Source organism: Orcinus orca, chromosome 8 (assembly GCF_937001465.1).
Source record: "Orcinus orca chromosome 8, mOrcOrc1.1, whole genome shotgun sequence".
In the NCBI taxonomy this organism is placed as follows: Eukaryota; Metazoa; Chordata; class Mammalia; order Artiodactyla; family Delphinidae; genus Orcinus; species Orcinus orca.
This window is the reverse complement of record NC_064566.1, coordinates 13167622-13189061: the sequence shown is the minus strand read 5'-3', so window position 1 is coordinate 13189061 and position 21440 is coordinate 13167622. Positions and strand designations below refer to the sequence as shown.

The 21440-nt window shown below is 56.3% G+C and overlaps 2 protein-coding genes across 10 annotated transcripts; both read right to left on the bottom strand.

Annotated features, from left to right (window-relative positions):
- Positions 1 to 112: 112 nt before the first annotated feature.
- On the bottom strand, positions 113 to 11179 carry ARFGAP2 (ADP ribosylation factor GTPase activating protein 2). Of its 6 annotated transcripts, XM_033412038.2 has the most exons (17): positions 10914 to 11173; positions 10625 to 10743; positions 10033 to 10105; positions 9382 to 9513; positions 9217 to 9297; positions 8322 to 8403; positions 7975 to 8031; positions 7294 to 7335; positions 6877 to 6929; positions 6310 to 6446; positions 6078 to 6209; positions 3544 to 3672; positions 3330 to 3464; positions 2308 to 2434; positions 2055 to 2148; positions 1838 to 1956; positions 113 to 1364 (listed from the first exon to the last, which is right to left on the bottom strand). In XM_033412038.2, exons 1-17 carry the CDS (start codon positions 10983 to 10985, stop codon positions 1344 to 1346), a joined length of 1605 nt encoding a protein of 534 aa, XP_033267929.1. In that variant the 5' UTR covers positions 10986 to 11173; the 3' UTR covers positions 113 to 1343. The 6 variants fall into 6 exon arrangements, with proteins under 6 accessions (XP_033267929.1, XP_033267946.1, XP_012392695.2 ...); XM_033412055.2 differs by lacking the exon at positions 9217 to 9297 and having other exon boundaries at positions 10914 to 11174; XM_012537241.3 differs by lacking the exon at positions 7294 to 7335 and having other exon boundaries at positions 10914 to 11170.
- A 530-nt stretch (positions 11180 to 11709) lies between these two features.
- Positions 11710 to 19940, bottom strand: PACSIN3 (protein kinase C and casein kinase substrate in neurons 3). Of its 4 annotated transcripts, XM_033412083.2 has the most exons (11): positions 19445 to 19647; positions 16433 to 16505; positions 16095 to 16184; positions 15781 to 15937; positions 14790 to 15025; positions 14520 to 14675; positions 13752 to 13927; positions 13491 to 13611; positions 13181 to 13317; positions 12643 to 12764; positions 11710 to 12246 (listed from the first exon to the last, which is right to left on the bottom strand). In XM_033412083.2, the coding sequence occupies exons 3-11, from the start codon at positions 16146 to 16148 to the stop codon at positions 12131 to 12133; spliced, it is 1275 nt and encodes a 424-aa protein (XP_033267974.1). In that variant the 5' UTR covers positions 16149 to 16184; positions 16433 to 16505; positions 19445 to 19647; the 3' UTR covers positions 11710 to 12130. The 4 variants fall into 4 exon arrangements, with proteins under 4 accessions (XP_033267974.1, XP_033267983.1, XP_049570334.1 ...); XM_033412092.2 differs by lacking the exons at positions 16433 to 16505; positions 19445 to 19647 and adding an exon at positions 19886 to 19940; XM_049714377.1 differs by having other exon boundaries at positions 16095 to 16505; positions 19445 to 19644.
- Between the last annotated feature and the right edge of the window lie 1500 nt (positions 19941 to 21440).

The following is a 21440-nucleotide window of genomic DNA, read 5'->3' as shown; positions in this document are numbered from 1 at the left end:
AGAGCGCGCCCTCAGCTTCAGCACCGACGCCCTACCCATACTGGTGGGAGCCCAGAGAGTGAGGCGAGGGGCTTCCACTGGGCAGGGAGGCAGGATCCAGAGAGGACACTACTTCACTCAGACCAACAGAGGCCTAGGGCCCCGTCGGGGCTTTATTTGACACCACTTCGTTTCAATACAAACAGTCCAGAAAGAAAGTCACATCCCTTTGGGTGAGGGGGTGGTGGGAACAGTGGTCTGTGTTGCTTGGAACCTCAACCCTCAACCACGGGGTGGGGCGGGGCCAGGCTGCCAGCACGGCAGGGGACGATGGCACCAAGGATGAGTGTGTGGCCCAGAGGGGTGAGACCTGCAGCTCTGGAGGCGCCTCAAGCTCTCAGTGGTGGGGTGCTGTCCAGGCCCCAAGACCCAGATGATGAGGAGGAAGAAAGCTGAGCCCCAGGAGCCTGCTTCTGTCCCTCACGTCCTCTGCTTTCTTGGCCAGCTTTACACTCACAGCATCCAGAGCAGAGCACAGGGCAGATGAGACACACCATGGCCACCAAGCAAGAGAAGAAGGGAGAGTCTCGGGAGGGGACAGAGGGTCCTGTGGTCCACAATGGATGGTATGGGAGGACTCCGAGACACCCAGGAGGAGAAGTAATCCTCCAAGTGATCACTGGAAAAAGGGGCAGTGAGACAGGAGAAGATCACTCGGGCCTCCAGTCTGACCCCAAATGAAACCTTTAGGTACCAGGTAAAGTTTCTAGCCCTCAGTAAGGCCCACACGAAGGTCCTTCCCCTCCCCTGCCCTCTCCTGGTGCCCAGAAGAGACCACTGGAGCAGCAACAGCAGCAGCCTAGTCCAGAGCCTCCCTCCCCTGGGGGCTGATCTACAGCAGAACTCTTTCCAAACCTCCCTGCTGGTTCCAGAGGACAGGGGCCAAACCCCCAGACAATCTGGAAGGATCCTAGAGCCAGCACAAAAGCCTTATACTTTTTACTTTCCCTACTCCAGGAAGGCCTGGACCCAGGATAAGCCATCCTGAGGGAACTCTCCCCCCTCACTCCCAGTGTGGCAGGACAAGCGAGCAGCAGCTTTGGGGGCAGGACTGGATTAACAATAATGTAGCACACAGGGGTGGGAGTGGGAGAAGAAGAGGACAAAGGGCGCAATCTCCAGGCAGAGGTCAGGGGCTGATACTGCCCATCCCTCACCCGAGATCCTCAAAGGCCACCCACTCACACACCACAGGTATAAAATAACAATGCCTCCCCAGCTTCCACAAGGCAAGCATCCCAGGCCTAGGAATCATGAGGTTTTTGCTGCTGTCAACACCGTATGTCTGAGCCATGGAGCCTGGATCAGTAGGAACCATAGCGATCCTGGGGATGGGGAAAGAAAAAACAAAGTCAGGGTCTCTAACCTGCATCAGCTTTCCAGCATGCACACCCTCCCCCAACACACCCCTCGGGACTGGGGTACTGGCAGGCAGGGGAATCAGGCACCAATCTCACCCTGGCAGAGATTGTTTTCTATTTTACTGTGACCCAGGAAAGGGGTTGTGGCCAGATCCCAAGGGGGAAGCCCTGCCTGATCTCACAGAAGCTGGAGAGGGAGGAGAAACAGTACAGATGACAAGAGTGAGGGAAAATCACTGCAGACATGGCATCGTGTTAGGGAGAGGCCCAGCCCTGGTACCAAGCTCAAAGGAAGGAAGCTGCCCTTCAGGAAAAGAAAATGCTCTCTCGGGCTGAGGGCTACCGTGCAGCTACGTCTGGATCTGGTGGAGAAGGCCAACCTCCAAGCATTACCCTTTGGTCTCCTCCCACCCCAGGTCAAGCAGTCCCAGCCTCACCTGCAAAGAATTCATCACACCATTGGCCAGCACGGCCATCTTCCCGGCCACAGACTTGACACCCTGCTTAAACTGGGCAATGTCAGCTGTGGGCAGCACGTTCCCCAGAGACACACTACCTGTCAAAGCAAGGGAAAGGGTGACCCAGAGCCCAGCAGGAAGCCCTTCCCAGTCCAGGGGGCCCCAGCTCTGCTCGCAGGCTTCGCTTGGGGCCTACCTGCTCCATGAGCACCATCCATGTCCCCAAAGAGGTCCGAAGAGCTGATGGCGCTGCTGCCTGAGAGCCGCTGTAGCCGGGACCTGGCTTCATGCTGCGGTGAAGAAAAGGCAAGGCCTCAGGACCTCTGGGCCGATGACCCAAGAACTCATCCAGGCCCAGCCACCCTGGTGCCAAAGTCCAAAACAGTAGGGAAGAAACTCTGCTTCTACCTGCTGCCTCCAGGCTCAGGTAAGCGGACAACTCTACTTACCTCAGTATCCACCTCCCGCCCAAAGAACATGTCAGATGAGATGGCTTTGGCTCCTGCAAATTTCTGTCGTGCTTCACTCGACTCAAGGCCTGAGCTCCGGCTTTCCACTTCCCTCCGGTTTGTGACTCTGAGGGGTGGATGTGGGACAACAGCTCTGACTCTTCCCATTGCTACCAGGCAATAGTATCACTATAGCATTACTATCCCATTCCTACCGGAGGCCAAAAAAAGCACCAGTGGCCTTCTGGGGATGCTCACCATGGCCCCATCTGACTACGGCTCTGGGACCCAGGGGCCCTCTCTTCTCCACACTGAAGCCAAGGCACAGAGAGCTTATGTTCCCTCCACTAGGTAGCATGGAAATAGGGGTTGGAGGGGCCAACGCTTCTGCCCCAAACCACTAGGATGATCAAATGTCTCAGTCTGCCTGGATTTATACCTACTCTCCTGGCGTAATTAATAGTATTACCCCCCTTTTACTCTCAAAAGCATGCCGGTGTGGCTGAAAAGGTATACGGTCACTCCCACCTAGCACTGACACAGACACTGAGCTAGGTGTTTCATAAGTTTCATTACATTTAATCCTTATGGCAGCTCTGAAGTCATTAGTTATGTCCCCATTTTACAGATGGATTATCTGCAGATTATTCATCAGTTAAGGACTGCCCCGATTAACATGGAATATGCTTTTAAAAAATTACTAGATGAAGGCCAGAGACACAACATCAGGCTCCTCCTGCCAGAGAAATGGACCTCAAGCACAAGAGGCTACAAGGCTTCCTGCAATGGCAGAGCACAGCTCAAACCAAAGCCTGATTCCTGCACTCTCTAATCTGGTAGCCACTAGCCACATGTGGCTATTCAAATTTATTCAAATTAAATTAAAAACTCAGTTCCTCAATTAACCCTAGACACTTTTTAAGGACTCGCTAGCCACATACTTGGTGGCTACCACACCACACAGTAGCACTGCCAGCATCACAGAGCATCCTACTGGACAGCGCTGCCCTAGAGCACCCCACCTTTCTGAAATGGGCCGGACGCTTGAGACAGTCACTTCTGGCTCCTTCTCCTCCATCCCGTCCATACCCCAGGCAGCATCTGTATCCCAGCGGGAACCAAAACTCTCCCCCAAGGAAAAGGGGTTGTCCTTGTACCTGGGGAGACAGTTCAGTGGCTCAGAGAAGCTTGATGAGGAACATGGTAGCCCAGTCTGCACCCCAACAATAGCCTTACTTTGGGGGTCCAGAGGCGAAAGTACCAACATCGTCAAACAAGTCCAGCTGTGAGCGGGAGGATTTTGCACTCACTGGGGTTTCCTGTTCGATCACCTGCATCTCAGACAGCACCGAGTGGGAGACGGAACTGTGGAGAAAAGCAGGAGTGAGCATCAGTGTCACTGCACAAGAGAAGATGCTCAGGGCTTCCCTGGTGACGCACTGGTTAAGAATCTGCCTGCCAAGGCAGGGGACACAGATTCAAGCCCTGGTCCCGGAAGATCCCACATGCCATGGAGTGACTAAGCCGGTGCACCACAACTACTAAGCCTGCACTCTGGAGCCCATGAGCCACAACTACCGAAGCCCGTGCGACTACAGCCCACACAACATGAGCCTGTGCTCCGCAACAAGAGAAGCCACTGCGATGAGAAGCCCCCACCACAATGAAGAGAAGCCCCTGCTCGGTGCAACTACAGAAAGCCCGAGCGCAGCAACGAAGACACAACACAGCCAAAAATAAATAACTTTATTAAAAAAAAAGAGACAGAAGAGAAGATGCCCAGCTGCTGGCAGAAACCTGGGTTCTCCTTCACTGAGCACCACCCAGAACCTTCTTCCCCTGACTGTGCCCAGGGCTGGGCAAGACCCAGCAGGAAGTGCTAGCAACTGTGCTAAACTGGAGAGCACTCCTCACCTGTCAATACATCAGCTTTGTTTCCTCAAAGTAGGGTTTCCCTGACAAATGACTGTTTGGCCTGTTTTAATTTTAACGATAATGTGCACCAAATAATAGTGCTTTCTGTCCTCAACTTGCTGCACCATGAGCCACATCCTTCACCAAGATAGACACATAAAACAAAAAAGATGAAATGCCCCAGAACCAGGGAAGTGAGTCTAATGGCATCAAAGGATGAGTTCTTAATTATCCCATCCATTTTTTTTTTTTTAAAGAAGAAAGCATTTCAAAGTAGAGTCTGGCCTTACGCACTAAAACCTGGATCTGCTATTTGGTTTCCCAATGAGAAGAGGCATTGAATTTGGCAGCCAGTACCAACTCGTGATGCCTCTCTTCCCTCCTGTGTTAAGCTCCACAGAGGCTTTTAAGGATTAATTTCATTTAAATAAATTCATTAAAAAATATCTACCACTTTTGGTTGGCAGAACTCCAAGGAGTGAATATTTTGCAATAGGGTTTTATATAAGGTGGGCTGGGTTTAAATGATTCTACTGCAGTACAAAAAAGAAAAAGAAAGTTTTATATATACCCTTTAATCCAGTCATTCCTGTGAACAAAACAGGGAAGAGGAAAGTCCTTTTGGGATAAAATTTTGTCTCCCTGATTAGCTGTGGGTTACACTATTAGCACACAGACTAAAAGGGAATAACTTAAATCCAACTGGCCGTGTCCTGAAAGATTAAGTAGAAATACCCAGCTGTATCTTCTTCCAGAGAAGTAGAGCATAATGGCTACAAATACTAAATATAAAATCAAACAGTTCTATGTTCAAAATCTAGTTGTAAGAATTACTAGAATTTGGGGCTTTAGGCAAATTGCTTAATTGCTCTGAGTCTCAATTTTCTCATTTGTAAAAAGGGAAAACAATACCTCCTGTATAACACTGCTGTATTTAAGTAAATAACGCCATTGGCGAAGCTCATGCCCCCTGGAAAGGAGCAGACACCACTTAGCACAAGCTCACTGTAGCCAGGATTGCTCACCCTGGCGCTGCCAGATATTCCAATTTTTAAGAGAGATAAAAAATCTAGTATTACTGAAATCTCTAGATGCTACTCTTATTGTGAAGCAAACAAAATGCATAAGAGAACTGGTCAGCAGCTCTTGTTCTTTTTTTTTTTTTTTTAAGAAAACCACAGCAACATAAACCCAGTGGTCCTGAAACAGGAAGGGTACCACCCAACCAAAGGGCATTTAAATGTCTGGGGTTATTTCTGGGTGTTATGGCATCTGGTAACACTAATGGCATTTAGTGGACAGGTATTAGGGATGCTGAAAGCCCTGCGATTCTTGGGAAGCTCTTGAGAAAACTGTCCTGCCATTCAAAGTGCCGTTAGCACCCTTTTTAAGAAACATCACCCTAGGGACTTCCCTGGTGGTCCAGTGGTTAAGACTCTGCGCTCCCAACGCAGGGGGCCCAGGTTTAATCCCTGGTCAGGAAACTAGATCCCGCATGCCGCAACTTAGAGCCCGCATGCCGCAACTAAAGATCCCGCATGCTGCAACTAAGACCCGGTGCGGCCAAATAAATAAATAAATATCAAAAAAAAAAAGAAAAAGAAATACCACCCTAGTCTCTTGGACATATCGAAAGAGCACCTGATCCTGTGTTTCATTCGTTCAACAAATACTTAGCGAGCATGTACCTACTATGTGCCAAGCACTATACTAGGGGCTTGAAGACAATAAGCAAAGTCATCTATTCAGCTTTGGAGGAAGACTAAGCCTAGAACCCCAAATTGCTGGGAAGAACCTTCAATGGTTCCCAGGGGAACAATGGCATTTCCGTGCCACACCCCAAAGCTGAGCCTCACCTTCGGGACACCAGTCCCATGCCCAACCTCTCTGCCTGCTCTCGCTTCTTCCCTTCCAGATTCTGTAGCTTCTTCTCCTCCTTCTTACGGTCAATCTGAAGCTCCTGGTAGGCCAGACGCATGGAGGCAACCCTTAGAGGGAACAAACGTGTCAGAGGCCGGCACCATCCTGACCTGTCCTACCTGCCCACCCAACCCCATACAAGCTGGGGCCCCTCTGGCAAACACTCACATGGACTCCTCGGCCTGCTTCTTGGCATCAGCCACCTGCTGCTCACGGAGCTTCTCTGCCACCTGGGCCTGCCGCTCAATCTCGCTGAAACTCTGGCTGCTCACCTTCTGGGCCCCTAGGCCTTTCTTGGCACCCAGCTGGGAGAATTATGTGATGAGAGCTTGGCCAACCACAATGCATGGAAACACCCACAAGGAAAGGGTTCCTTCTTAAAGTTTAGTGTAAAAAAAACAGGAGCCCCGTCAGCATGGTGGAGAGGGAGAACAGTGGTTCTGCTGGAGCTGAGCATAACGTGGCCCACACAACCCCAGCAGAGGCCTGGGGGCCAGAGAACAACGGCTAACGCTACCAGGCCCGGGATGTGCCAAGCACTTATGTGCACAATCTCACTGACTCCTCCCAGGAGCCCCTTAGAGACAAGCATCTTGACAGGCCCTCACAGATCAGGTGCAGAGAAGCTAAGCACCTTTCCAGTCATACAGCCAGTAAGTGGTCAGGGAAAAGGGGGAACCCAGGCATCTGACTCCAGCTCCTAACCACTCTGCCATACTGCCTCTCCCCACCTACCCCTTTCTTAGCTGCTGCTGGCTTCTTCTTGCCAATGAGGGAGGTTTTCAGTTCTGTGTGAGGAAGAGGGTGGGGCGTGAGCAGAGACAAAGGGAGGTCAGAGGCAGCAGCTCAGTCCACATCATGCAGCTTTCTGGCAAGAGCTTCTACAAAGAACAGCTTCAGGCAGGGGAAGGCAAAGCTGCCACCACCAGCTCCAACCAATGGTGTCAGGACGTCCAAGCCAAGACAGACGAGGTTAGAGGAGGTTACTGATTCCCAGCCGATGGACCTAAGAACCTAGACCTGAAGCACCAGAGACAAAGTCCCTGACCCAACACGAAGACCACCAGGCAGGGGCAGCACCAAACACCAGCCTCAGCTCCTAGAGCAGAGGGAGCGGGCGCGCAAGGGGCTCCCCAAGAAGCTGCTGGTTACCTCTGGCAGGAAGAGCCCCTTTAGGTGACAGATACATGGACTCTGGAGAAAAACAGACTTGTGGCTAACAGGGGGCCCCACCTCAGAGCCTCCATATAGCTCCCAAGCCCAGAGGCCTCTACAGAGCCTCACTCCGGACCAGGCCATGCCAGCCTTCCCATGGGGTCAGACTGACGGTCATTCTGCTGGCTTCCTGCCCCAATGCCCAAAGGTCGATAAAACAAACCAGGGCAGCAAATGGACTGTTCACCCTGAACTAAGTCTGAAGGACATCAAGAAAAGAGTAGAAAAGAGCCGAAAGGGCAGGGACTGGCCGAGAAAGGACAATGTTGCCTCCAGCCATTAGCAGCTCAGAGTTGGCCCCTTTCTCGTGAAATAGACCAGATAGGCCAATCCTGCCTCGGCCCCCAGGGTTAGGTGTCCAGCCTCACGCTGGCCAGCCCCAGTCCCACCCCCAGAGGCAAACCCCAGGTCTGGGACACCAGCCGCCAAGGGCCTGCTCTCAAGTCCTTGTGGTCGATGTTGCTGCCACAACTTCAATCCCAAGCCCCACTCCAGAGAGATCAGATGCTCAGTCTCCTGGGACCTCAGTCCACATGACCAGGCAGCAGGAGATCTGAAAAGAACCCCCGAGGCCAACCCTCTCCCAGGCACCCCACACCTGCCACCTGGCATACTGACCCAGAGAAGCTTTGGGTGAGGTGCCAAGCAGCTCCATGTTGGGGCCGTGCTCCGGCTCTGTGGATGCAATGATGGGAATCAGGTGGAAGACTCGAAACTTCCTATGACCTCCCCTTAAGGGAAGTGATGGGGTAAAAGTAGGGACACCAACTTTCCTCAGCTTTCTGAGGCCACCAAAATAGAGAAAGAATGCCCACCACCTCCTCCGAGGGACTTAAGTGAATCCCAGCCCATCCAGAGATAGTAGGAGACCCCTCACTCCCATTACCTTGGCCAGGTGTCCCATTCCTAGCCCCAAGTCCTTTGCCAGGACCAAGGCACATAGTTGGAATCTGGGCTAAACTCACGTGCCAGGCCACTGCTCTCTGCAGATGGGGGTGGCTGCTGGGTCTCTGATGGGTCCGTGGCTGGTGCATTCCAGGCAGGGGGCTGAAAAGCCAGATGACAGAAGCCTTGATGAGCCATTCCTGCTGGCAAAGAGTGCCACATACCTTGTGGGTACAAGGCCCTACTCCAAGCCCATGAGGAAAGAATACTGGAGGTTAGCAATCAAAATTATAGTTGCTATTCACTACGGAAGAAAGCAGCACAAAACTAGCAGCCACCTCCATCCCTTCACTGTTTACTTAGAGCCAGAACCCATTCCCTTAATTTAATAATTGCATCAGGCACTCACCATGTGCCAGGTACAAGTCTAAGGGCTTTTTACATGTAAATATGTTTTATTATCACAACAAGCCTATGAGGTAAATACGTTCTCCATCTTAGAGACTGAGGTTAGGTGTCTTAGCCACCACACTAGAAAGACTAAGTAGAGGAGCAGGGACTCAAACAGAGTCTGACTTCAGCACCCAGTCGATGGGTAGAGGGGAAACCTCCTCCCAGGGGTAGGTTGCTTGGGAGGGAATCCCTTCATTGTCCCCAGCCACAGTGCCTTTATCATAGGGGAAGAATCCAGGAAAAGTTATTTGGGGTTCCTGATACCTCGAGCCTTTAAGAAGCTTCTCATCCTCCCTACCACTCCAGCTTATAGGGGTGTGTTCCTAAGGAGGGCCTCATTGCACCCCTACTCATGGGAAGAGGAAACACCTGGGTCTATCCAGCAGTGGGCCCCAAACATTCCCCGTATGAGGTATCACACCAAGGCGAATGGAATCCATGCCCATGACTGTGGGCCTTGGCCTCAGTAAGTAAACCACCTGTCAGGAACAACTGTGGGAAACATTCCTTGTGCGCACTCACTTGAGTGTGTTCCGAGAAGAAATCAGAGTCCTTCTTCTCTGGCGAGTGACTGGCAGCACTACTCATATTGTCTATCCAAAGCTAGAAAGAAGACACAACTGAAACACAGGACTCTGAATATTCCCAGTTACCCCATGACCCCAGCCCGGGAGAACAGGCACTTACATCAGTGCCATGCCTAGCCAGGGCCGCACTCCCCAGCTGCCGGATCTTTTCCCGGTACATCTGGGCAGCTCGGCTATTATATTTGGTGTTGGCATCACTGGCTGTGCATCCATGTTGGCGGAAGAAGGCTGTCTGGTGAGCAAAGAAGAGAGGAGAACGTGCTACAGGTGGTTCTCCCCAGAGCAAAACAGACACCTCCTTCTAACAGTCTGGTTATTACTTATACAGGACAGTATGCTCTATTGACACCAGCAGTTTTTCATAAAGTTCCTCAGAAACTCCTACAAAAAACACAGCCTCCCATCCTCTACGATGAATGACTGAAGCCCAGACCTCACTCAGCTCTGCCTGAGGACAGCATGCTGTACCCACTCTGCCCTTCCTTCATCCAGGCCCACGAGACCCAGACAACTGTGGAGGCCCCAAGCCCTTGGCCTCTCCCCCAAGAACGTCTGTCCAGTTTAGTTCGAATCCAAAGCCCCTTGGAAAAGAACAACCACCAATCTCCAAGTGTAGAGAATAGTGTACAGTGTTGCCATAGACCAGAGAATCCTCTGAACAGAGAAACTGAGAGGGCCTCCAAGAAGTCACTGTGAAGTCAGTACCCAGGCAGAAGAACGGGGGCAGGAGGATGGTAAGGAGGAGCTTTACCGCATTGGCATTCCCGCCGACCTGCATACACCTCAGCTGGAACCAGTTCCAGTTGGAATCCAACTCTGTGGACCTGTGTGCAAGGGCCGTGTGTCACCTACCAGCAGGTTCCAGGAGACGCTTCCCTGGCAGACCCACACCTGTCATTTGGCCTCGGGCTGCAGTAGGCACCCAGGAAACATTCATCAGCCACCTCCCTGTTTCCTCCACTCTACCCTGTCCAGGAAAGCTTTGCTCTTTATTCACCTAGTCCAAAAGGTACTAATTATTTCCCAGATGCGAAAGGAGGTCGAAGCTTGGACTCGGCCTTTCCCTTAAGGCCAGCCACAGTCTCGCTCCAGTGCATCAGCAACAAGAACAACGCAGATAACTTTTCCCTGAAACTAACGCTTGGAGCGTCGAGTTTGACGACCAGGAAATAACGGAGTTTTGACCCAGACGCGGAAACGAACCGCCTGTGTAACAAGGGGCCCACACTGGCGGCTGCCTCCCGTGAGAAGCTGGCGAACACCAAACTCAGGGCGCTCCAAGTCCAGGCAGCCACTCTCCCCTGCTGAGCACCCAGTCCCAACCGACGGCGAGGAGACCCCACCTGATGAAGCTGAGATGGACGCCCAGAGAGCGATGCACCCCGGAACAGTCAATGCACAAGAACACACCGTACGTGATGCTGGCCCAACTCGGATTCTTGGCGCCACAGTCGAAGCAGGCCTGGGTGGAGAAGGAGATGAGCGAATGGTCAGGGGCCCCGAGTCGAGTCCGGGCGCTGACACCCCAGGAAAACAGCCCGCGCCGGCCCCTCTCCCTCCCTCAGAACCCAGGGGAGCCGGGAGAGTCCCTCTCGGCCGGCGCCGGGCGCCGCGCGCCTCCCTCTCACGCACCTTGTTGGTCGGAATTGCGCGAAGCCTCTTAAAAAGGGTCTGGATCTCTGTCTTGCTCGGCTCGGCCGCCATTTCCTCTCCCTCCCAGACACCAGCGCGATCGACGGGTCCCGTCACGGGCCAATCCGCGGCCGCGAAGGCGGCACAGTTGGGTGGGCCTCAACGGGGGCCGGCCCGCCGAGGGGTGGAGTGATTTGTCCCGATCTGGACCAATGGGCGGCCGGCGGAGCTGGCGCCGAGACGTCAGCGTCCCGGGCCCCACGAGGTCGCCCGAATCCACGCCGCGCCGCGCCGCGCCGCGCCGCGCCGGGGCCAATCCGCAGCCGGGGCGGGGCGACGGCCGGCCCACAGGCCCAAACCTCGCCGCAGAGCTGCCCGCAAGCCCCGCCACCCCCAGAAGGTGGAGCCACCTCACAGAAGCGTGGACTGCGAGGCCCGGCACCCGGCCTTAGCTCAGGCCAGTTGCCGAACGGTGAGTAATAATTAACAGTCCTACCAAGCAGTCGTAGTCCCGCCGGCCTGGACGGGAAGATAAACTGGCTGGGCTCCCGCCTGGCTCAGAACTCAGCACCCAGCCTCCACCAAGCCTGGATGGCTCACACCAACTCTGATCTCGAGTCCCTTCCACCCCAGGTTAGGGTCCCGAAGGCCCAGAACAGGTACCAGGCTGGCAGACCTTCGCCCAACCCCCGCCCCCCCAGTATACTCCAGGCCCACGACCTCCTCAGTGCCTCTCTCCAGATGCCCTCGGCAGCCTGGCAAGGGTGGAATAGCGAAAAAGATGCATACAAGCCTGTTTTGTTTTTTCTTCCAAGTTTAATACACACTAGAACAAGCCACAAAAGAGTGCTGCTAGCCCAGAACTACACTCACCCCAGGCCAACCCCAGGAACCCCAAAACACAGAGATCAGGAACTGCATCCACAGCTCCTGGGGAGACTGGAGGACTCTTGGGGAGACCCAGGCACCCCTGGGCCCTTCTGTCACCTCCTGACCTCCCCATCTTCCCCTCAGCCTAGACTCAGTTGGCCATTCCCTACCAGTCCCTTCTTAGACACAGGCCCCTCCCGTTCCCTGGGTCCCAGGACTTCCTCCCTCCTCAAGGGACAGAGGGGCAGCAGGGGCAGGATGGTTCAAGGCCCTCAGGTCCCGCTGTCCAGACAAGCTGGGCTCTGACCCAGGGTGGAGAAACGTTGCAGAAGGGCTGCCAGGGCAGGTCAGGCCCCCACACACTCCACATAGTTGGCCGGGTACAGGCCAATCCTGCCACTCTGCAGCTGGCCCTGACACCAGCCCTGCTCATCCTCCTCGCTCATCTTCAGCAGCTCCTCCCCTGCGAGAAGGGGGATTGGTCACTGGCAATTGTCCTGGCCCAGCCCCAGTCCTGCAATTGGGTCAAGGACTGAGGGGGAGGGGGTAGTCGGAGAGCCCAGCTAGAAGAGACCTGGCTCAGGCAGAGGGAGGTCAAAGTCAGCCACTCCACCCCCAACCCTGAATGCAGCAGTCAGGCCGCAGCTGATGACTTTGAGAGGCAAATGAGGTCTCCAAGCGGACACTCTGACTCCTGGGGGCTGGACCCAGAGCAGCCTTAAGAGTCAGAGAACTGGCCCTTGATAAGTGGATGTCTGGCTTCCCTTTTCCACAATCCTGCTCAGGCTAGTAAAGGGGCAGGGAAAAGGGGTGGAGGGGCTGAAGTCTGGAAGGGATCAAGAAAGGAGTTCCAGGGTACCTGCTCGGAAGCTCAGCTCATCAGCTTCCTGGCCCGCGTAGTCATAGAGTGCCCGCACCCGGACCCCAGTAGCAACCTTCCGGGGGTTCTCCTCATCTGACCACTCCTCATCCTGCCCGCCGCTAGAGAGGGAAGGACAAAGGGGCAGTCTCAGGGCACAAGGAACATGAGCGAGAGAGCTTAGGACTCAGGGCCAAGGGCTCACCTCCTGGAGGAACCCAGGGAGAGGCAGGTGGGGAAAAGCTGCAAGATTCTAGCCTGACCTCTGCCATGAATGCCTGCAAGCTCAGGCACACTTCTGCCACACAGAGCTGACATGAGCAGTAGATGAGAGGGAATGTGGGAAACGCCTGGCAAATCTAAACCACCATAAAAACTGGCATCATTACAACTCATAAGCATTACAACCCCTAAGGTACCTGGCACCGATTTTCAACCCACTTCAGGTGTGACGAGAGTGAAGAGAAGAGACATAGGAAGGAGGGCAGAGCAGGGGGCAGAGCTGCTTCCTTCCCACAGCCCGAATCCTGGCTCTCACCCTGGGGACCCCAGGCACTGGGGTGGGGATGCAGCACCATCTCTTGTGGGTACGATGCTGGTCAGAGTAACCTCGTCAGGGCTCCGGCCACCCTTCTCCTTCCGGCTGATTGTCCTCTGTGTGTCCCAGGACCACTCCTGTGGGGGCAGTGTTCAGGGTCAGGCGGGGCTGCAGGCTCTGGTGGCCGCCAGGACCATCCAGACCACCTTGACCTCCTTCGTCCCAAGCCCCAGCCTCCCTCCTGAGGTCCAGGCTGAGCCCAGTGGGAGCCCACCCCACCTCCCAGCCCCAGCCTGCCTGGAACACGTACCTCAAACTGGGGCCAGTTCATGGCCATGCCCGGCCCGTGGGTGCTGCGCCACCACCGCAGATCCTCCCTGTCGCTGGCTGCCTCGATGCCCTGATGCAGGTCTCGGTGGAGTTCGTGGAACCTGTGCCCCAGGCACAACCCTCAGGCTGGGAAGCCCTGGGCCTCTGCGCACCCCAATCTCATTCAGCCCAGCCAGAGCCCAGGGGAGATGGAGGAGACCCAGCATCACTCAGATCTCCATGCCCACCCGGCAGGCCATACCTCTCGCTGCTGGAGAGGTCGAGGTGCTGGTGTAAGGTGAGCAGCATATCCTTGAAGAAGAGAAGCCGCTGGCGCTCGGCAGCCTGGCAGGTCTCGAAGGCCTGCTCCATGTCCTCCATGTAGCGTGGGGTGTAACGATGCAGCTCCGCCAGTGTCTGCTCGTACTGGGTTTTCATCTGGGTGGGAGAGGAGGGGGTCTGGTGAGGACAAGACCTTGTATTGCTAGTATTTACTGAGCACCTCCTGTGGGCTAGACTGTGGGCTAGGCACCAGGGTCCCAAAACCTGGCTCCTGCCCTTGAGGAACCCCAGGAGCCTAACAAGGGAGGTGGCATTCAGGCACAGCAGCTTTAAGAGTCTGGTGGAGAGTGAGATGAGGTCAACCTATGGGGAGCAGTGGGAGAAATCAGAAAAGGCTTCCCGGAGGAGGTGGAAACTGAGCAGCACCTCAGAGGACAGGGAGGAGCTCGATGTGCAGAGCTGGAGGAAGGGCACTCTGGCAGGGTAGACAACGTGAGAACTTGTCCCAGGTGGGGACACTGTGAAAGGAAAGGAGCTGGGAAGTTCTCCGCAACTGCGAAGATTATCCCAGTGCCCGAAACCACACCATTTCTCTCCTGAGTAAAGCATCATCTTTCTCAGGTTCCTCCCTTAACTGATAATCTGGAGAGAAGGTGGCAGGTGAGGATGAGAGCAATACAACTGCTGGGGACTGGAAAAGGCACTCAGGAAGCCCTGACCTGGGCCAGCCCAGTCCCTCAGCCGGTACCTTCTCGGACTCCTTGGAGCAGCGTTCCACCCGCTCCTGCAGCTTCCGCAGCTGCTCCTGGGAGACAGCGCTGTCCGCCTTCGCGTGGCTCTCCCGAGTCTGGGCTGTCTTCTCCTCCTTCCGGGCCGCGTGGTAGCTCTTCTTGGAAGCCTCGACCTGGCATACACACAGGGACCACTTTGGACCCTGCATGCCATGCTTTGGCCCCCTCTAGCCCCAGGCCGACCCAGGAAGGCGTGTGCCTCTGCTGCCCATCCCGCCCAGGCTCACCTCCTTCAGCCTCTTTAGCCAGGGCTTCTGGGCCTTGCGGAAGCCGTCCTCGGCAGCCCGGCTCTCGCGGAAGCCACCCAGCACAGGCCGGTGGAAGGCCCCCCGCTGCCAGGCGCGCACCCGCTCGCTGTCCTGGCCCTGCAGCTTCTCCCGCACCTCCAGGTGCAGGGCGCTCAGCCGCTCGGCCGCAGTGAAGAAGGCATGCCAGGCCTTCTCCAGTGTGCCATACTGAGGGCCTGCAGGGAGGGAAGGGGCTTGGGCTGGGCCGGGGATGCCACTTGCAGTGAGCCCACCCCCTCTCGTCAGGTGCTGCTCTGGGTGCCAGACGTGGAGCAGAAATGCAAAGATAACAACAAATAATGTCAGCTGCTGCTTACTGAATACCTAATCTGTACCTGGACATACGAGATCTCACTGGATCCTTGTCTCATCCACCATTGTGAAGACAGTGTCACAAACAACATGGAACCAGCAAAAAGGCAGCCCAGAGAAGTGAAAGTAATTGCCCAAAGCATTATAGCTACAATTGGAGCTGAAATTCAAACCCAGGACTGTGGTATAATCCACTATATTCTATTGCCTCAGAAGGAAGAACTAGTGTCCGTCCCCAAGGAAGGCAGCTTGTTTGGATGGAAAGATCTCAAGCTCCTGAGTCAGAAGGCCTGAGCTCAAGCTTTAGTTCTTCTTAGCTGTGTGACTTCAGGCAAGTCATTTAGCCTCTCTGAACTGCCACATTCTCCTCTGGAAAATGGGGAGAAGAAGACCATCTCCATTATAGGGTTGTTAGAAATATCAAAATGACTCATGACAGTACTTTGGGAACTCTAACAGCACGGCTATAAGAATAACCGGGAGGATCGTCTCGCTTTAAAAGGAAGGCAGACGTGGAAGCCTCGAACTTTTCCACGAGAGGTGCAAAAAGAAGCTGCCTTTCCTGGTCACCTCTCCCGCGGCAGCCCTCTTCTCCCAGTGGGCCCGAGCACAGGCTCACCCTTCTCCACGGAGCCCCTCCACTTGCGGGCCCATTCGGCCAGCTGCTGGGCATAGGCCTTCTCAATGCGGGCGCGCTCCTGGAAGCAGCTGACCAGGTCTCCACACAGCCGATGCCCATCCTCCACCCGCTGCACCGTCCGCCTGTAGTTGCCAGCCTGGGGAGGATACGAGAAGGATAGTGTCACCAGGGAGAAGCCCCCGGCAGGGGCCGGGGCTGACAGCTAGGCTCCTCTCTTGGACAGATGACTGGGCCCAGAGAGGGGTGAGAATTTCCGTGCCACCCCCAAACCTGGGACCCAGCTAGCTGCTCACCTCCCAGAAACTGCCCTCTAGGGCCTCCCCTCCAGCATCTTCCTCTGGAGCCATGGTGTCCCCGCAGCACGGAATGGTGGCGGATTAGAGCTGTAGAGGGCAGAGGGGTAAGCAGGGAAGCCAGACGCACACTTTTGGGGATAGGAAAAGACCCTCTCCTATCCCTGGCTTTTGCCCCCCACTGCCATCCCCACTACCCAAGGAACTGTTAAGAGCCATGACTTAGCAGGCTGGGGTCTGGAAGTCCCCAGGAGGGCCCAGGGTGGGGGCAAAGATGGTAGTTTCAAAGGTCCTCCTCTCGCCCTGGTTTGCCCTCGCCACCACCTCACTCCATGTACCTGGGGCCTAGAGCTCACTTCAGGGACCTGGGTGTCCAACTCTCAAAGCTGCCACTGTGATTCTGCCTTGGAGCTAACAAGAGCAAAGCAGGGGGTGAGGGTGGAGCTGACAGTGTCCAGGGCGGTGCCCAGCTCCCCCAATATAGCAACTGCTGTCAGAAGCGCCAGATTCCAACCAGGAGAATGCCAGTCGGGTCACATGGTCCAGCTGGGGATTACATGGCCGGCGGGGGTGGGTAGTGGGCAGAGAGCCTCTCACTGCCCCAACCGCAGATGAGACAAGAGGACGCCTGCCCAAGCCAGGGCTCTGTGGCCTCTCCTTGAACAAGGCGACCCTTTACCAGACCAGGCCAGGTCAGAGGGTGCCCAGCCACACTGCAGTAGCTCCCCATGCTGGGAAGAGCAGACTGGGAACCAAGAGGCCTGAGTCTTATCTTGGCCATGAAGCTCGAACAAGTGCATTAGACTGTCCTCTCCTAAGGGGCTTCAGCTCCCTCCTAAGATGGAAATTCCACCTCCTGGTCTGCTTCCGTGCCAGGGCTGGTACAAGACTCAAACCAGGCAATGAACAAGAAATGTGAGGGGCCCAACAGTCACGAGGGACACACATCCCGCTCCACAGCATCCACTATGAGGTCCCAAAGGGCTCCGTGGATAATGAGTAACTCAGCCCCACCCTCAGAAAGCCCAGAGTATGGGGCGGCACGGGGTGTCAGACAGGTGATCAGCCAGTTATGACAGTGTGCTCCAGAACTGCGGAGGAGGACAAGGCAGATTCCAACCCCAGAGCCACCACCCCCAGGGGCTAGAGGACACAGTGGCATGCGGCCACTCCCCTCCTGTCTCTGGGCAGGGTCTCAGCTGTCCCCAGCATCAAGCCCCTAGAAGGAAATCACTTCCTCCTCTGAGCAAGCCCAAGGGACACCGCCAGACCCAGGAGGACAGTGTGCTTGTTGCTCCCAAAGCAGGGCTCTATCACAGTACTCCCCAAACTGGTAAATCTCTCCCCATCCTTCAAAACTCAGAGTGAGGCACCTTCTCCAGCCCCCCGCCCATTCCTCCATCCCCATCTCCCACCCATCTATATCCCATTGGGTTGTGACTACAGGACAGGATCTGTCCCCAGTCACTGGCAGAGACTTCCTGAGGGTCCAGTTTGTGTTTCTGCAGGCACTGGAGTGAGTTAGTAGCTGAATGAGAAAACAAATGACATCCACCTGAAGATCAGGAAACCCACTGGCTATAGCAGCTTTGAGAAAGCATGGCCTGAGTGGGCTTCCACCACTCAGCTAACAGGAGGGAGAGCTCAGGCCTACAGTGGAGGTGCCTGGGCCCAGAGCAGGAGAGGAGCAGAGCAGCTGGCCCCACCAGGGTCCTCAGCACTTCCCCTTGCTTCCTCTTGAGTCTGTCCCACTTACCCAGAAAGGACTTGCCAACCAGATGGAGAGAAACCCAGCTGCAGCTGTAAATCCCAGGGCCTCAGAGCTGTCCCAGTCAGGCATCCAGGGGCCTGGGCCCCCTGCCTGCTCCAGCCTCTGTGCTCCTGGCTCCCGGGAGAGCTGCCCCCCACCCGTTCCCTCTCTCTGGCCCCAGAACAGAGCAAGCTGTGTGTGCAGGGCTGGCACTGCTCCCTTCAGCCTCCCAGAGCAAACACAAGCCCAAGCCCCAGGCACAGCCAGGCCCCACTGCCCCACGGGACCTAGCAGCAGGGGTGGGCCTTGTGCCTTGGCCCCTGCGGAGTAGGGCCAGCACCCTGTGCCTCCTGACCCCAGCAGAGACCCAGATTGGTCCCCAGAACACGCTCCACCACCAGCAAGTGCTCAGAAAGCAGATAATGAACCTTCCCAGCCCATGGAGCCAGCACCTACTGGGCTGGGACAAGTCCTCTGGGGCTTGGCAGGGTCTTCTCACAGCTTGCTAAGCCAAGGTAGGGAGTCTTGGAGTTCAGGGAAGAACCCACTCCCTTACCTGAGGCTGGTATGTACCCCCAACCAGACCAGCCCCCACCCTTTCCAGAAGCCGGGGGCATGCCCCTGGGAGGGAGCACTGCCGCCCTGCCCTGCCCATCCTCTGTCCTGAGGCACGGGCTTGGTCTCAGGACCTCTTCTCCCAGCCGCCCCTCCCGATCCGCCCGCAGCCCGAGGATTTGAAGGCACAGAAGGGGCCGGTCGACTGGTCCAGAGAGGGGTACTCAGGCAAGAGCGACTGGAACCAGCAGCCAGAGAGGCCCGGGAGGCTGGGGGAGGGGGTGGCGCGGGGAAAGAAGAGGAGGCAGGGCCAGGGAGGGGCATAACAAAGGGGCGCTTTTGGAAACCCGACCTGCCGCCTGAGGTGCCTGCTCCCTGATGACGCGCTCCAAAGCCGGAGCGCTCACACCAGACCTCGGAGGCCAGGGGCTGCCGTCTCTAACCTCAACCCTTAAGGACGGCTCCCTTCGACCTGGCCCTCTTGCGGGCCCGGCGCTGCACGACCCGGAGCCCATGGAGCCCACGCGGAGCAGCCGGGCCAGGCCTAGCCATGGAGACTCTAGCTAGGACTTCTTGGGCAAACTTGTTGAACTTGGTCTCGGCGGGGGTGGGGCCAGCCGGTCATCGCTGAGGGGAGGGGGCGCACCCTGCCTTGGCCGGCACCGCCTCGAACTCCAGATGGTTGCCCGGGGCTGCGGCCCCAGGAACTGGGGCTCTTTGCTAAGGGCGAGGGGTCCTGGGGAGTAAGACCCCTACTGGGGTCCCAGGGCGGATTGGGGCCTTTTAGGGGCCCCAGGAGATGGTGTGGCCCGCCAGCCCCGACGCCTCCCTGTCCCCGGCAGGTCCCCGCCGGGTGCGCGGCGCCGCAGATAATAGACCCCTTCGGCTCGGCGGCAGCTCTTGCTGTCCTCCCGCAGAGCGCGGTGGCCGGGGGCTCGGGGAGGGAGTCACTGCCATTGCAAACTTCAGGAGCCGGAGGAGGAGAGGGCGTGCTCGAGCCGCGGCTCCCGCCGCCGCCTCCCCGCCCCGCCCGGGCAGCACTCACCGCGTCCTCCCTGGGCGCCTCGGCGGGTGGGGGTCCGGCCACGCTCCGGCCCAAGTCCTGCCGCTCCCGGGCCGGGGCCGCCGCCTCCCGGTGCGCGCCGGGCCCTCCCCCGGGAAGCCCAGCCCCTGGCCCCGCCCTCTCCTCGCTGCTGCGGCCGCAACCCCACCGGCCAGCGGCCGGAGCAGGGGCTGCCGGCATAGCAGCGACCGGCGCTTCCCGGGGCGCGGGCCGTGGGGTCTCGGCTCCCGCCTGAGAAGCGCCAGGGCCGACTCCCCAGGGTGGCGCCGCGCGGCTATAGGGAGTCAGATTTCGGCTTTGCCCCTCCCCGGCCTCCGCAGAGCCTGGGAGACCGGTGGAAATGCGAAGGGATCGGGCCTGCACTGGCTCCCTTTGGAGGGAGGTCTGGGGGCTACCCTGCCTTACTCTTTTTGCTGAGCACACCTTTCTTAACTCCCACGAGGCTCACAATCATCTCCCTGTAAGCATTAGGACTCCCATTGTATAGATGCAAAAACTGAGGCTCAGTGACCTTTAGTAGCTTGCAAAGATCTGTAGTCGGGCAGGGTCGGGACTCCAAAGCCGTGCCCTTTCTTTGCACAGCCCTCCTTGCCAATCCGAGGGCCCATTCTGAGGACTGGGCAGACAAGTAGTGGAGGTGGGACAGAACGGCACGAGCTCCTCCCCCTCCGTGTTCTTATTCCCAGATTTTGTACCACGATTCATTCTTAAATCCCTTCGCCCCTCCACCCCCTTAGTTAGTAGATCTTTGCAGATCGCCACGATGCCACTCCCCCGCCCCTTAATAAATCCCTCTTCCTCACCCCCTTGCCCCCCACCCCGGGATTTTTCGGAGCCTGTCAAACGGTTATTTATATCCACTGCTGGAGCGGTCCAAGAATGTTCTGAGGCTGACCTAATCGCCACCTGCTCGGTCTCCCCGCCCCTCCCTCTCCCTCCTGGGCCCGGTGACCAGGCGGCCTGGCAGGAGGGAGGGAGCGCAGGTCTGCGCGGTCCGACGCCGGGGGCACTCAGAGGGTCTAGACCGCGCACATGGCTGGCGGTTGCGAACCCCGCCGCGCGCTCCGAGGAGTGCGCCCCCAGGGGACCGCGCGGCTCTCTGGGAAGCCAAGAGCCACGCTGTTCTCTTTCCAGCACGTACTCTTCGTCCTCACTCCCCGCAAGCCCGTCCCACCCCCACTCCCCGAGGAGTGTGAGTACGTGTGTATGGATTTGTAAACGGCGGCTTTAAAAATAGCAAAACTATGTAGTTTCTAAATCCGGGAGGAATCACGGACGCGTTCTTTGTGCAAATAAATCCGCTCGTAAAATGGAAAGGGGCCCTGAAGAGAATGGCGGGTAATTTCAGGTGGTAAGTTTAGCCGCTGAGGGCTGACTCGCTCCGCAGTCCTTGTGGGAGGGTGAAACCGCCTGTGGGGCACCCGAGACAAGCCGTGTTTGGCCAATCGTACCTGAGTAGTGGATCCTTGACTTGGCGCTCTCAGGGTGCAGCTTCTGAAACAAGTTTCAACACCCACTCTCTGTTGGGGCTTGGACAAGTCCCTTTTCTGCATATCTCTGTTTCTACCTCTATGAAACATGACAGGTGACTGGGCTGACCTCCCAAACGGGCATGTGCCCCAGGCAATTAATGATTATAAAACGACTGCAAATGAGAGGAGCTGAGGTAATATCTAATGACAGCCATACTGTTTTGTATTATTCAAAATCAGTTAACATCCCACCAAGTGCCTGGGGGCTTTAGGCACCTGGAGAGAAAGTGTGAAAACACAAGAATGAAATTAATTACAGGAGCCACCTATTAAAACCCTATTAAAAATAAAGACTGCAAGCCAGGCTTTGGGATCTAGGGAAGCCAGGCCACAGAGAGAGAAAAAAAAAACAGGGCTATTCATCAGACCACAAGGAGAAGGGAATGCGGAGTGGAAAACATCTGGCTTCCCTTGGGTTCAAATCTGGAGGCAGAGAGCACAAATGT